This window comes from Cydia splendana, chromosome 15 (genome assembly GCF_910591565.1).
Source record: "Cydia splendana chromosome 15, ilCydSple1.2, whole genome shotgun sequence".
Classification (NCBI taxonomy): domain Eukaryota; kingdom Metazoa; phylum Arthropoda; class Insecta; order Lepidoptera; family Tortricidae; genus Cydia; species Cydia splendana.
In genome coordinates this window covers 15,483,844-15,500,098 of record NC_085974.1, presented here as the reverse complement: position 1 = coordinate 15,500,098, position 16,255 = coordinate 15,483,844, and the positions used below count along the sequence as shown (strand labels likewise).

General features: G+C 36.7%; 3 protein-coding genes across 5 annotated transcripts in view; 1 reads left to right on the top strand and 2 right to left on the bottom strand.

The window, feature by feature from the left end:
• LOC134797772 (mitochondrial coenzyme A diphosphatase NUDT8) overlaps positions 1–16,255 on the top strand; it is a 290,972-nt gene that overhangs the window by 144,426 nt on the left and 130,291 nt on the right. The gene's annotated exons all lie outside the window — the stretch shown is intronic.
• Positions 3,521–8,352, bottom strand: LOC134797289 (uncharacterized). Of its 2 annotated transcripts, XM_063769516.1 has the most exons (4): positions 6,602–8,348; positions 6,171–6,403; positions 5,412–5,478; positions 3,521–4,721 (listed from the first exon to the last, which is right to left on the bottom strand). In XM_063769516.1, exons 1-4 carry the CDS (start codon positions 7,029–7,031, stop codon positions 3,589–3,591), a joined length of 1,863 nt encoding a protein of 620 aa, XP_063625586.1. In that variant the 5' UTR covers positions 7,032–8,348; the 3' UTR covers positions 3,521–3,588. The 2 variants fall into 2 exon arrangements, with proteins under 2 accessions (XP_063625586.1, XP_063625587.1); XM_063769517.1 differs by lacking the exon at positions 3,521–4,721 and having other exon boundaries at positions 5,404–5,478; positions 6,602–8,352.
• Positions 8,567–15,990, bottom strand: LOC134797287 (uncharacterized). 2 transcript variants are annotated; one of them, XM_063769514.1, is made up of 6 exons: positions 15,470–15,990; positions 14,954–15,037; positions 13,966–14,037; positions 13,709–13,858; positions 12,585–12,731; positions 8,567–9,120 (listed from the first exon to the last, which is right to left on the bottom strand). In XM_063769514.1, exons 1-6 carry the CDS (start codon positions 15,750–15,752, stop codon positions 8,639–8,641), a joined length of 1,218 nt encoding a protein of 405 aa, XP_063625584.1. In that variant the 5' UTR covers positions 15,753–15,990; the 3' UTR covers positions 8,567–8,638. The 2 variants fall into 2 exon arrangements, with proteins under 2 accessions (XP_063625584.1, XP_063625585.1); XM_063769515.1 differs by having other exon boundaries at positions 12,585–12,728.

Genomic DNA, 16,255 nt, shown 5'->3' with positions numbered 1-16,255 from the left:
CAATGATGGTGGCAAACAGGAATACGGCCCGCCCGATGGTAAGTGGTAATCGTAGCCCATGGATGCCTGTGACGTCAGCGATAGTGATTTTACAATTCGTCGCACCTGTCACCGATGTGAAATTGGGGCCTGGCCTCTATTTCACTACGGTGGCAGGTGCGACACTTGTCGACATCACAGTTGGTACTGACGTTACAGGCCTCCATAGGCTACGGTAACCGCTTACCATCAGACGGGCGGTGTGCTTGTTTGCCACCAACATGTTAATAAAATAAAAACTCCATTATATCGCCAAATACTAAGTACTTATTTTGCGAAGCTAATGACAATTGTCACAAGAAACACGACAATTGTCGGTAATTCTTGACAGCAAATGAGTTCTGTGTAACACTATATGAGTAAAATGAATATAGGCGTGGAATCGAATGTATTTGCAGCCAACAAAATGCCAATGTTTGTTCAGCTACCTGTTCACCTGTTTAAATTGCTTATTATCAATTTAGATCCGGATTTTAAACCTGGCTGACATCGGATAGCCATTTATATTGATGTCAATGGTGTTGGTGAATATTTTAATTCATTCGGGCGAAAACCGGAAGGTTGGTTGGGTATCATAAAATGTTCATGGAGAGAAATTGTAAAGGCCCCAGTACACAATGGGCCATTGCCGGCCACTCCAAGGGACGCAGCCATTCGGTAGAATGAGATAGCAATATCATTTGCTCCCTCTAACGCATAAATGCGTCCCTTGGAATGGCCGGCGATGGCCCATTGTGTACTGGGGCCTTAAGATATGGTATTGTAATCAACAACTGCAAAGTTTTTTTTACATCGGTTTGTGGCAAATACTGTTTAGTTTATCTTTATTTTAAAACGAAAAATGTCAACTTGCATGTTTTCTCCACTGTACACAGAATAAGTAATGATGTTACTATATCTCATATGTTCAGAATATTACTTGAATAAACTTATTATCCTATATAAAATGTGTGTTTTTATATTTCTAAACCCAGTTTCTAAGTAGATTGCACATACATTATAGTCACATTAAAATTCCATTTTGCGAAATAAAGAATTCAACATTTAACTTTGCAAAAGTAGATAATTGTTATTAGAATATTTTCTAAAAGCAATAAAAATAGATTAGGTTAGATTCGAGCTACAATGACATTAGGTTGGGTTCAAGGTAAGGTTGCAGGGCCTCAACAAGGGAAAAAAAGGGGGAGGGACTGTTGGCCTGGCTAAGTGAGCCAGAACTCACCCACTACTCCCTACTACTGCCGTAAGCAGGTAATGAATTCCCAATGTATTAGGTATAGGTTTAATAAATTATAAATATATTTCATTAATAACATAATAATATACAAATATATAAAAGCATAAAGTAATAAATAAGCCTACAGTAATCACGTATACCGGTCCCACGGATGCGGATGTTGCTTACATAATCTCGTCTGTCAAGGAGTTTCGGCAGGAAAGGCCTTGGCAGACTTAAAAATTTCCGAAATGAGGGTTCATACCTACCGACTGGAATTGGTTTCATGGAGGTATCAGATGGGTTAATGTAGGGTAACTGATGTACACCTTGCTAACATAATCTCGTCTGCCAAGGTGTTTCGGCAGGAAAAGCCTTGGCAGACTTATATATTCATGAAATGAGGGTTCATACCTACCGACTGGAATTGGTTTCATGGCGGTATCAGATGGGTTAGTGTACGGTAACCGATGGTCATCTTGCTTATAATCTCGTCTGCCAAGGTGTTTCGGCAGGAAAAACCTTGGCAGACTTATATATTCCTAAAATGGGGGTTCATACCTACCGAATGGAATTGGTTTCATGGTGGTATCAGATGGGTTAGTGTAGGGTAACCGATGGCGATCTTGCTTACATAATCTCGTCTGCCATGGTGTTTCGGCAGGAAAAGCCTTGGCAGACTTATATATTCCTGACATGAGAGTTCATACCTACCGACTGGCATTGGTTTCATGGTGGTATCAGATGGGTTAATTTAGGGGTCCCGATGGTCACCTTTGAGAGCGTCTGCCAAGCACTTCCGGCAAAAAAAATAGTGGCAGACTTCGCTTTTCTGTGTCTACATGTAAATTTCTAACTGCTGCCATAACTACTATCTCGGTATCAGATGGGTTAAATCAGCCCCTTTTTTCGCACCGGAAGTGGCCTTCTTTTTCGTACTTTCGGCAAGTTCCGCCGTGGCAGACTATCGAATTCGGACTTAGCATAACTTTTCTGGGAAACCATTGTGCATTTCATCGTGGTATCAAGTCGGTTAGAAATTTTGCGGCCGGCTCTTCTACCATCACAGAATGCTCACAGATATAAAATAAAAATGTGAGATAACTATTGTCGTTACCGCTAGTTAACTTCTTTAGGTTGTGTATGTGTATATGGTGTATGTTAGTCGTATTTATAACTGTGTATTATCTGTACGTATCTACTATATAAATAAGTAGATCCTACTGACGCAAAATTATCCAAGTTCTTAGTTGTGAGATCTGAAATTAAAATTGTTAGGTATAGACTTATAGAGATAAACGTGACGTAGTGTCCTTGGCAGACATGACAAGCGATTTACATTCTCGCGCGACGCGAGCCACGAGACGAGCCGCGAGCCGCGCCACGAGACGCGAGTGTAAGCGGTGGGCTCGTGGTTCGTCTAGTGGCTCGTAAGTTCGTCGAGCTAATATAATTTAAACACTAACGGCACGGCATAAGGTTTATAACCGAATGACAAGCCGAACGCGAGTGTGTCGAGGCGAGCCACGAGACCAAAGAATATAATACTCACTAGGAGCACGAGACCAGCGGCGTATTTACAAATTTGGCGCCCCGGGCCATTTTGATTTGCCGCCCCCCTTCATCAGTGACGATAAAGTATTTTATTTAAGAAAAAAAACCTGCAACAAGTACCTTTGGGGTGTGAAATAAAAAAAAAACTAAACATTTACCATTTACTCACATAAGCATTTACATTGTCTTCCTATGTACAAATTGGTTGACAAAATCATCAATGACGCTGTCGTAATTTAAGTGCAGCAATTTATTCTTTTGAGTGCAGAAAGGTGACGTCACTAATGTCACAATTCTAGATACAGATTTATATGGGCCGTTTTTGTCACTCAATGACGATGCGACCTCGTTATATTTGCCTGATCTGATCAGTGACCGGTGGGTACTGCTGGGTTGTGGCCATTGAGAATCAAGGTGAGGCATTGGCAGTCAGGCTGGATATAGCTAAGGAGCACAGACTACAAAGAGATCAGACCGCCAACTCGGGAACAAAGACTATGTACGTTAGACAAGTATATTTTATCTGTACTCCTAGTCATGTATGACGTTTCTTTTTTTTAAATTTTGAATTGATGCGTAGCAAAGGACGTAACGTATACAGCCAACCTTGCGTGACCAGCCCCCCCCCCCCGCCCCTCCTCCTTAGGAAATTAATACTTATAATTGATATAGTTCCCGGCATTTAAATTGAACACCGACTTATACAGTAAAATTGAGTCAGTGTTCAATTTAAATGCCGGGAACTACACTTGTCGCAATAATTTAAATAAAACACAATTTTATTTATTAAACGATTTATTCCTCAGTCTTTTCTTATATTTTAAAAAAGCTTTCTGCTGCATCGCAGGCAAAGTGCGGTTTTTTATCCGCACAATATCCGTTCCTTTTAATATTTTATTAATGTTATTGCACCAATTTGTAATCGAGAACTTTACTGTCACGGAAATAAAATATGACAAAATTTCACGGTGTGTGGTACATTTAAAGAAACTAAATGGATTGTTGAACAAAATTTTTTCCATAATTTTGGCCGTCAGATTTAATTCATGGGCTCGGTGTTCCAAGAATCCGTTTGTTTCTTTAATAATTGTACCGAAACACCGAACAGCACCTCTGGATGGGTAAGTAAGGCGTTTCGTGGCGGCATCATACTCTCTTTGATGAATCCATTTGTGGATTGCGCCTTCTTTAGTAGTAAGGCTTTTTCTGCAACTGTCACATTGATTATTATATTTCTGCATTGTTTTTGTTACCACCCATCCAGCAGTGTACGCTCGCGAATGGAGAACATTTAGTTGCTCCCGTTGGGCCTCTTCTACAGTATCTTCTACATCTCCTACTTTGGGATGACCCGGCTCGACCCTAGCAGTTTCACTATCTTCAAATAATGATTTTAAATTAATTATTTGGTCTGCCGAGTCATCCTCACAATTATAAGCGTCACCATGAAACTTTATCATTCTAGTAATCAATAATGATTTAAAGGTGTTCTTGAAACTGTGGCAGTTGGGGTCGTTGTTCCTATAATTATAGGCCCTGACTTGGCCAAAGAAGTTTTCAATTGGATCTGAATTGAAGAACCTTGGGCGCATTATTGTCATATTTTTGCTCTTAAAAAACTGCCACAGCTTCATGAATGTTTTTACCGTGGCAATAAAGTTTTTTAAGGAAGGCACGGATTTCGGATTTCCCTTGGAATCTACATATTTAATTTTTTCCAGTTTCTCGATGCTCTCCGGCCAAAATTCATGGTGCTTAGATTTTTCTGTCACTGCACAGCGTAGCTCTTTTCCTTTCTTTTGTGAATAGGTTGCTGATCCGTTGATGCTATCAAACAATTTATCAAAGAACAAAACTGTTTCAGCAGTGTTTCTTAATGTTTCACTCACAGGTCTGCCGTCCGCATAGTGAGCTAAAAACAAGAAAATGACCATATTTGTTTATTTTATGCATAATAGATTTGTGAAGTTCAAGTAGGTACTTTATCATCAATAGTATTCACTATCTATACCTATTGTTCTATCTTCATAAATTTCATTTCATTCCCTGCAGCACTTTATAGCAACAGACAGACAAATATTTTCGCATATAATATAAGTAGGGATTCGTGTTCTGAGTCTTCTCGGTCTACCGGATATTAATCTAGATATGTACCTATATACCGGGTGTGGCCTGTAATATGAGCAAAAAATTAAACTGTAGGCTGTACTCCTCATACTGACCAACATTTGTTCAGCGACTTTAAAAAATAACTTGTGGTTTGATTTCTAATACACTTTAAAGTTTATTCTAAGACGCAATGTATTGCGAATTTTGTTATGTTTAAGGCGTGACAAGCAACGTCTATCACAATGATATGGCGCGGCGATGGCGTCCATTGAAGATAATATTTATTTTGTATGAAAAATAGGGAGTCAAAATACTTCATAATTTTTAAAAGTTGTTGAACAAAAGTGTCACCGTTTAAGGAGTAGAGTCTATGTTTTAATTATTTGCTCATGTTACAGGCCACACCCAGTATAACTATATTTTTACTCTTGCATTCTACAAATGGGTACCTAACTATTTATGTTAGTGAAAAGGAGAAAAATTAATTACTTACAGAAGTTGGCTGTGTAAGATAGAGCCGAAGACAGTGTGTAACTAAATACTTTTACACAGTTCTTGACCTGAAAAGAAATATATATTTCAGTACTCAATATGTAATATATCGTTAATATATTAAAATACCAATAACCAAACTATATTTTAGCGGATAAAATGCAGCAATGTGAATGTAGTATAAATTACTTGAGTATTAGGATATAAAATCATTAAAATATTCCAACTGGTCATAACATTCTCAATGCATCTATAGGCTGATTATAAGGACGGAACCATTTACTACAGTACATAGGTAAAGCATATGCTAGTTGATTGTATAAGAAAATCTTTAGTTATACTAGATTTCACACATTGAGAGGGTATCGACTGTCAAGTGAGTCAGTGACGCCCTCATTATTGTGTTTTCTAATAAACCAATCCATTTGTCTATAATCCAGTAAGTGTAAGTATATATATTAAAATTGTAGCCCTATTGATTTCACCAACTTTTGTTCATTATAATCATTATTGTCTCATAGCTTTATTTTGCTACATCATCTAAATGGCAAATGGTGGCCACTTTTTTCCGTTCAAGTGATGAAGTCAAAAGTAAGTAACATATAAAACTATATCACAGATTAATTATTGTGGGATAAGTAGGACAACACTAATATATACTTATTTATACAGAAATTAATTGGTTTATTAGAAAACACAAACCCCCTAATGAGGGCGTCACTTGACGCTCTGCGCAGTCTTAGTAAAAATCGGCACCAACCTTCATCTTTTTAATTTTTTCAGGTATCACATGCTGGTCATTTAACTTATGCAGCATTCTTGTTTCCATATTATTGCAGTCCGTTTCGTATACATCCACGATGTCTCTCCATGTGGATAATTTTCCTTCAAAGGAAATGTCTTTATTCAAAAAATTATTTCTCAATCCTTTAATAAGATGAGGAGGGTCGAATATAACCATCAGTTTGACTTCGTTTATTGTTACTGTGCCATCTAAAAAAAACACAGAAAATTAAAAAAACACTTCAAATATCACACCTTTGAAATATCTTATTCTATTTTCGAGTTACAACTGTTTTACGATGGCTTTGCAATGATCTGCCCCGCGCTATGGTAAAAAAAATTAAGCCTTGAAGAATTATTTAACATACATCAATTCAAAGTGTTATTAAACCTATAAGTACTACTAACCTGGTTCCTGATTTGTCAGTAATTGGTCACGCGCTGTGTCAGCCTTCAGGCAATTTAGAGCCGCTTGGAAAGCTGACCCTTGGTCGCAAATAAGGGATATCGGCTTTAACCCGCATCCTACAACCGCTGTGATAATATCCACGAGTATACTTTTTAATTCTGTGCCTTTAGTAGCGCCTTGGCAAAAATAAAAGGCTATTGGCTGCTGCCACTTGTGGACAGCTCCTCTCAACATAAACACGAGGGCATGATCAGCGAAATCATTTTTTCTCTCGCCAAGCTCTACTAACCCATTAATTTTATCTTTGTTTTTGTCATAAGACAAGCCAGCCTCTAAAGACATTTCGTCAAATATGACTGAACACAGTTTTTTTTTGTAGCTCCATTTTTCGGTCTGAAATTTAAATACATAGATAAGCGTTAAAAACATTTAACTAAATGTATATATATAAATAAAACTAAATTATATCTAAGATCCCTTAATAAATCTAAAATTCAACACAATATGAAACTACTAAATAAACCGCCAGTGAAAAGGTACCTATCACACTTGCTGCGTTCAATTTCGATGGACAGCCAAGAATGACTCACAGCGCGGGTCAAGGTCCCTTTTAAATTACAATTATTACTAGTGGCTCTGTGAGCTGTAGACCTCGCGAGCAGAGCTTGAAATAACATGGTGCTAAGAGCTTTAAATACACCGTGTTTTTTTTTATTTCCGTTAATTTCAAGGGTGCATTCCTGAGCTTAAATCAAGTAACTTTCTCAAAGACACCGATGTTCTAATTAAGTCCATTTCGGAGATAATCCATAATTTATTTTTTTACTATAAGGCCTCTACAAGCGTGTACACTTGCCTTAGGGCCGGCTTACATATTGATTAGTGTTTAGAATGAGTTCATACATTTGCTACTAAACTTAAGTACAATCTCGGTCGATTGAGGTACGAAATGACATTGATATGTCACAGATTTCAATTGTTTGGTTGAGTTAAATGTAATGCCCGTGTTACAACAACGCTATATGCTACATTTAATTACTTTTTAAACAAAAAAAAAAACAAAAAAGAAAACAAAAAAAAAATTTTTTTTTTGAAAATTAACTATGCCATTTAGTTCTTATAAACGTACTTAACTATACCCCGAAGTTAACGGAATTCAATAAAAACACGGTGTATAGTAAATTAAAGAAAAACAATACGAAATTTATGTGTAAAAAAATACAAAAAGTTATAATATCCCAGCATACAATTACTGGGGATCGAACCCAGACCCTCTGTACAAACAGAAAAAGCGAACGTTTACAAACTGAGCCAAATAGTTCTTAGATGGGTTGACGAAATTTAGCTACTCCTTCTCAAATTAAAATTAGTTAAAATTAAATATCTAAATACCGACTAAACCAGCGATAATTTTTTTCTGCATTTTTTGCTATTAACTCTGTAAACATGTTTCAAAAAGAAAAAAGTCTTATGATATCGATACGACTATTTGTTTAGGCGCCAGGTATCACGACTCCGCCATTTTTAAAAATTTCTAAAAACCGGATTGACAAAAAAAATGTATTTAGTCATAAAATTCGGTCACAAAATTTCACGAGAATCGGTTAAGAATTGCGACCTGTAGAGGAGAACATCCGGACATACGAAAGCAAAATGCCCGAGTCAAAACGTAGACCTTCGCTTCGCTTCGGTCAACAATGAAACTCTATAATTTTCAACAAAATGAAAACAATATTCCTTTTATTAAAATATATTTAAAACCGGGTCCAACGCGATTTTTTTTTACTAGGACATCAGTTAGCTGCGACCACGACCACTGAAACCTGTGTCGAAACGTCGGAAATTAAGGTTACACAATAAATTCGCGTAAGACCAGGTCTTAACTGTTTTAATATGTGATCAAAATACGAAAGTTCAAATTTAATATGCCTTTTTTGCTTTAGTTTTTTTTTTACAATCTTCGCAATGTATTTTTTATTAAAAATTATGATTTCATGATATTGTTTAACTCAGTTATCAATTACTTAATGTAGATCCTAAGATTTTATGACGTAGATACATACCTCTCTTCTTATTACTTCAAATACTTGAGGACAAATCCCAGACTCGATCTTAAGTCCTGCAACCATTTTATTTAGAGTCGATCGCGACGGCAGGATAAAAATTTTGTGCAGGAACCTATAGCACTTAGGGCTTTGTTTCATTATCGACAGTGCTATTAGTTTTTCTTCCAATGAAAATCGACGCCCTTTCTTATTTTTATTGCAAAGGTTGATTTGCATTTTCAAAATAGTTTTCGCATACGGATTCATGTCTTTTGTCAATTCTTGAAAGGATTTCTCTTTGTTGAATTTCAAGGCCCTCTTAGCCCTGTGGTAAAAATCTGCCTGACGTTTAGATTTTTTATATTCGTCGTATATCATTCGGCCCGTTGGTGTCAGGTTCATTAATTTCCCAATCAATCGTTTCCTCTGCTTCTGTGGCCTTTTCGCACTTTGAACTTTAACTTCAACAACACCTGAAAAATATAAGCATTTAATTTAATTTAGGAAATTTTTATGTGGACACTTACTAGTGTCCGACCGAAGGTTCGGTTTCGGTTTCGGTTTCGGCCAGTTTCGGCCAAAAAATCATGTTTCGGCTGTAGTTTCGGTTTCGGCCAAAAAACGGCCGAACCTTTCGGCCGGGCCGAAACTTACGAAATGGTACTTCGTACTATGAAACTAAACTATGTGACAAAGACCAAAAGTTGGGGAATAAGTAGGACAACAATATTAATATGTACCTACATAATATACTGATTCATGTATAGGTACAGTAATTAATTGGTTTATTATCAAAACAATTCTACTAATGAGGGCGCCACTAGACGCAGTCTTAAGAGGCTGTTAATACCTATAGCACGCACACTGTCTAATTGTATCGGAGTAAATGAAATAGCACTGTCGCATGTTACTGGGCCTGGGCAAAGGAATAATAAGAAAACTCATCATCTTCCTCGCGTAATCCCGGAATTTTTGCCACGGCTCATGGGAGCCTGGGGTCCAATTGACAACTAATCCCAAGAATTGGCGTAGGCACTAGTTTTTACGAAAGCGACTGCCATCAGACTGACCTTCGAACCCAGAGAGTAAACTAGGCCTTATCGGGACTAGTAGTAGTACGTAAGAGTTTACTACTACTACTAGTACTACTACTACTACTAGTCCGGCTTCCTCACGATGTTTTTCCTTCACCGAAAAGCAAATAGTAAATATCAAATGATATTTCGTATACCTATAAGTTCCGAAAAACTCATTGGTACGAGCCGGGGTTTATACCTGCGACCTTCGGATTGAAAGTCGCACGCTCTTACCGCTAGGCCACCAGCGCTCAAGGAAATATCTCGCTTTTTAATACAATGGACGTTGGTTGGAGTTTGTGCTCAACTACTTATCCTGAACCCTGAAGCACGGCTTTGACTTCGCATGAAAGTTCGCCTCACTGGGGTACTTCGGACTTTTAGGCCCAGGTGAAGATCGGTACCCGGCCTTGCGATATTTTAACAAAAAATTTCGCGCTCGCTGCGCTCGCGTTTTTGTTTTGGTTGACCCTGTATCTACATGTTTACTTGACTGGTGAATGAATAGAGTTAGACTAAGAAAATTCTGCAATTATTTTGATAGCATACGCAGTGCAACTAGTGCAAATGTTATTTATACGTAATAATTTCATAGAAGTTTTGACGTTTATAATAACACTTGCACTGCGTGTGTTGTCAAAATCGTTGCAGAATCATCTTGGTCTAACTCTAGTAATTTTCTTAAAAAACTGCTAAAGTAACGTCAATTTCAAGGACATTGGGTGTTGACAGCTCCATAATATGTGTGTAAAAGCGGTTTTATGACATTTTTTTAACGATTTTAACAAGTCTACAAAAGGTTCGGTTTCGGTTTCGGTTTCGGTTTCGGCCGAAACTAGAGCCAAAGCCGAACATTCGGTTTCGGCAAAAAAACATGTTTCGGTCGGACACTAACACTTACTTAATCCAAAATCCTTCCTAAATCGTAAAGAACCGTATTCCGGATAGTATGGGTTCTGGGCCATGTCGCGTCCCGAAGTAACTTATATATCATTAGATATAGTGCATAGCCTATATCGAAATGCTAGGAACACAATTTTTGGCTCCGTAACTTTGTTTAGACTAGTTGGGAGGTGAACATATCAAAAGTCCCCGGCTGTAGCCCCGGTGCTGGGGGGTAGAGGGGGGTAAGCAGGTCTAATTTTTCGGTTTTTCACTGATATCTTGGAAACTTTGCGTCTTAGCGACATCCCCCCCCAAACAAATGATACCAAACACGGCCTATCAGCTTCACTAATGTAGATATCAAGATAAAATTGAAAGCCCTAAAATAAACTTTCAAGAGCGGATATCTCAAAAACTATTTAAGATATCGAAAAACTTGACTTAATAAAACTTGTAAAAAGAATTATCAGCTTTTAGTTTGTCTTAGTAGTCATGTCGCTAAGACGCAAAGTTTCCAAGATATAAGTGAAAAACCGAAAAATGAGACCTTCTTTTCCCCCTCTACCCCCAGCACCGGGGCTACGGCCGGGGACTTTTGATATGTTCACCTCCTAACTAGTCCAAACAAAGTTACGGAGTCAAAAATTGTGTTCCTAGCATTTCCCTCTATACCTTCTTATTGCTTGGCCTATGTAATTTATCTGTAAAATATTGAAACATTGTATTCATACTTTTCAAATGACAGATTCAGTTTTTTTTTAACATTTTAAAATGTTTGACTTTGGCCATAATTCAATTTAAATGGAAATCGTTACCGCCGCGCGCTACAAATTATTATTCACAAAAAATATATGAGTGCCTATTATAAAGTGATACTTTTTAGAATGAGGAATAAATGAGCTAAATTGTCCAATATTTTATTTAGTATAAATCACTACACTGTGATTGTAAAGGCCAAAATTGTCCTAAAAATACATATAATATTCATTTTTTGTGCAAAATTCAGTTTATTTGTATGAAAAGGTATAACGATTATTTCAAAAATGAATTCCTCGTCTCTAAATTATACAAAAATGATATATAACTTGCCCTTATTGCTAATAAAATGAAGAAATATAGCATAGATTAGACCTGGGGAGCCGACTATTTCCCCTCTCCCCTTCTTTTGGGTATACGGTATGATTTCGTTGCTACCGGGCCAAATTAGCGCATTCTCCTTCTTCCTCGCGTTATCCCGGCATTTTGCCACGGCTCATGGGAGCCTGGGGTCCGCTTGACAACTAATCCCATGATTTGACGTAGGCACTAGTTTTTACGAAAGCGACTGCCATCTGACCTTCCAACCCAGAGGGGAAACTAGGCCTTATTGGGATTAGTCCGGTTTCCTCACGATGTTTTTCCTTCACCGAAAAGCGACTGGCAAATATCAAATGATATTTCGTACATAAGTTCCGAAATACTCATTAAAAAAAATTAACCAAATTAGCCCATTATTTGGTAATAAGAGTATGCAAGGCATCTAACACAATAATAAAACGTCTATGAACAGAAATGGGAGACATATTTTATAAGATTTGACAATATCCTTGAAGAATCTTCAGACATAAACGGCAATTAAGCCACCAGTGTTGGGTTGCCTATAATCATATGCCCACTTTGATTAACAATGAAACTATTTTTCCGTGAATGTACTCGTAAACCCCTATCCGTTAGTATGCGATTCATTAATGGACGCACCATGGCCCAAATCGGGACACGGTTCTTTGTAACTGCGTTTAGTAAGACTCTGACTGCACTAACTAGAACCATTTGTTTAGTTAGGATGCCAGTTAGGACGATTGAATTAGTGTGTAAAGCGTTTTTATATGTTTTCCGAGCAAAACTCAATCTCCCAGGTACTTTATACTTAATTGTACTACAATGTACAAATTGCGGCTAAAATATCAAATATAAATATTGTCAAGGTAAATACTAACTTTGAACTTGAGACTGTTCCCTTGGTGAATTGGTAGAGGTAACCTCCTCAACCGCAACACATTCTGGAATATTTGCTTCTGGCAAAATCTGCTGCTCTTCAGCATTTGATTGTTTGATTGCAGCTTCAGCAGTTGTTACAAAGACTGCTGAAACAGAAATAACAATTATGAAACAATCAGTCTCACACATATGGATCATGCCTCAGTTCTAGCAGGCTCGCACGGGGCATACTCTAGTTAGACTTACACATGATGATCGTTATTCAAGAATTTCGAGACCTGAACAGGTAAAACTTAGTTTCATTAAAATTACTAGTTACACAAATTGACTTCTGAAATTATTAAATTTCCATTCACTTAGTATGGAAAATGGTAACGAAATAGGAATATAAACCTTGGGGCTTTTTTTCTCCTATTAGAACAGAGAGACTTCGTGATTCTGAGCACTTAAAATAGAATGACACATTTATTTGATTTGATTTTTCATTACTCAGTGACTATCATCATATTCATAACGCGAAAGACAGAGTGAGATAACCCTATAATGGGCATAAGAGTGTTAGAAATTGTGTAAAATTGAACTCTATCACATTGTAATAAAGTTTCAAATGATAGTGGGGAATAGGTATATTGCCTTTGCTTTAAAAATGATTAAGTTTAAGTACTATTTTATGTAAACACTGTCATTGCCATACAATAACATAAAATATTGCCATTGCTTTAAAAATGATTAAGTACTATTATATGTACTGTCACTGCCATACAATAACACAAAATAAGTTTTTGGCCAAAATTTCATTTTTGGTACAAGCTTTTATCGCCGACTGTACTTTTTTTTCCACAAGCAACGAATACTCATCGAGACAATTCTAAGAACCCCAAACACAATTAGGTTTCGTTGTTTTATCACGGAGTTCCTATGGCCACCTCCGGTCTCCATCATCAGATCACCTCGATGACACCATAATATTGCATTGTCACCCGACTTACATATGTATGTAAAATTTCAGCTCAATCGGAAACCGGTAAGTGGATCAAATTTAACTTGCAAGATTTGATTACACACAGACAACGGTCAGGTGAAAGTAAATAAAAGCTTGTAAAAATGATAAGAATTCACTAACCTTCATTGTGTGACTGTACACTAGGTGAAATACAAGCTGTAACCTTCTCAGCTACAACAAGTTCTGTAATAAAGCTGCTGCATAGTTCGGGCATGGTCTCCTTTTCAATGTCTGAAGTTGTCGGGACAGGTTCTGTGGCTATAGAAACGGCTGTAACATAAAATAGCACTTTAATTTTTTTTTATAAGATTTACTAATAACTTGTGATAATATTAAAATACATAGGAAATAGTGTCATATTCATTTATTTAGCTTACCCATAGTCTGTTTTGGTGTATGGCCCACTGCGGTTGATTTAACCCCCGATGTGGATGGAATGGCAGGAGACGCTAAAACAGAAATACATAATAAACACATTAAAACCGTTGAAAATTATTGTTAATAAGGGCTTATAATTATTATAAAATATCTTCCAAAGGACCTACACAGTGCACATTGCTACAAATTTGTTATGGGTAGTTACGGAAATACTTCTATGGGATAACTTTGGCTTTTCTTATATACATGCGTAATTAAAATGTACGTATATTGGTAAGGCATGTAGGTCCTTCCTCTGACAGTTTTGTTTCCTTATTGGAAATATTACTGTGGTAGGGTAGAGTGGTAAAATAAATTCATTGCCTTCCAAAACGGAGTTATTTAGAAAAAGTATATTTGAAATGGCGCCAAATTTTTTAATAAAATTCCTATTGAACTAAGAAATACAGATGACATGATTAGTTTCAAAAGTAAGTTATTTAAATTTTTAGATAACAAAGCATATTATGTATAAATAGATTTTAATTAACTTTTAAATGATAATTTTGGATGATAAATATTTAATAACATATAATTATAGTGTATGTGAATTTTTGTTAGATGATTTTGATAATTAATGGTAACTGCGCACAGCATGCAGTCACAGTCCATAAATGAAAAATTGTATGCCTTACGGCACAACATAGTGATACAGTGATGTATATGGGACCTGTACTTATGTTTGACAAATAAATACTTTTGACTTTTTTTTACTTTTGTGGTGATATTTTATAAAAAAAAATATTGCCCATGGAAACACTAGCCATGCCTGACCTTAATACAAGAAATTGATTCTTTACATTGCTTGCAGATCTAAGTACCATTAATGAAATATATATGTGCATAATAATATTAATAATGTCTTTGATAAGAAGGCATTAATTTGCACCTAAAATGTAATTGAGTATCTATCATGGCTATCATGCATTTCAGAAAAATTAAACAAACCTTTTTGAGGCACTTGTTGACAGTATGTGTGGTCGTCATGTGATTTACGAACATATGCATGTTCTTTCAGCGGATCCATGTTTTCTAAAATTGATAACAAAATATTATTTTTAAATAACTAAAGTGAAATGTGGTATTATTTATCTACAAATTCTGCATGGTGTTTTTTTAGGATTGGGAAATTTCTATATAAATAAAATAATTAATAAAAGACTGCAACACTTGCCAATGATATCTTTACCCAAAGAAGTACAAAAATGCTAAGCTAAAATTAACACACAAGTGTTAAGATATTAATATCGATCGCATGAAATAATTATCTTACTAGAAACATATGCTCTTATTACAGGAATAAACAAACACTTTGTATTACCTACACATAATAAAATCACCATGCCGTGATTCATGAGTCATCAATTGCATAGAAGTTTATGACATTATCTTTTATGGTCGTAAATGATACGAATTAGATTAGACTGATTTATTATATCACTTCTTATCATTTTCTACACTTACCGGCATTTTCATGAGATGGGATCCCACTGTTAATCTCATCTTGACTGAATAACGAAGGATAAGCCTTCGCGTTGAGACGCCGTGTCGATGCCGAAACAAACCGCTGTTCGAAGTGTTTCTCACAAATAAAAGCTTTTCGAACTTGCTCCGGCGACATATTTCCAAAACCATTTGTTTCCAAACACTTCAACCACATAATGAGTCTTTTCTCAGTACTAGGAAAACGGTACAAAGTAAAAGCGTCCTTTCGCAGAGTTTTACACACACAGCACTGATAATACATTTTGCACAATGCATAAATGCTTGCAGAACTGGGTGATGGATGAATCACAAATAAAGCGGAGAGGATAAGTACAAGAACTTCACTCGATCAACACTTTATTGCAATTGAAAATAATTTAAACTGTTCAAAGTTTTCAACAAACATGGGCGACAACCACTGACAACTGACGTTTAGGCGACGATCGGCCAATCAGAGCGCGGCAAGTTGTCAGTATCATCTAAAAGCAACATGGCGCTATCGTACACATTCCGTTGTACGTAGATTAACAGCCGTGCTAAGGAGTTCGGTCGGGTCTGTCATCGAGTCTGCTGGAGGGACTATGTTATACAAATGGATCGCTAGCTTTTTAGACGAGTAGACGGAAGCTGCTCCGATAGTGTGGACATTGCCGCTGGCGTTGCACTAGGTTCTGTGCTGTCATTACTGCATATCAATGATAATCATTGCTATGCAGACGACAGTAGTAGGGATGCGTATTACACAGGCCGTACCATTATCCCTCA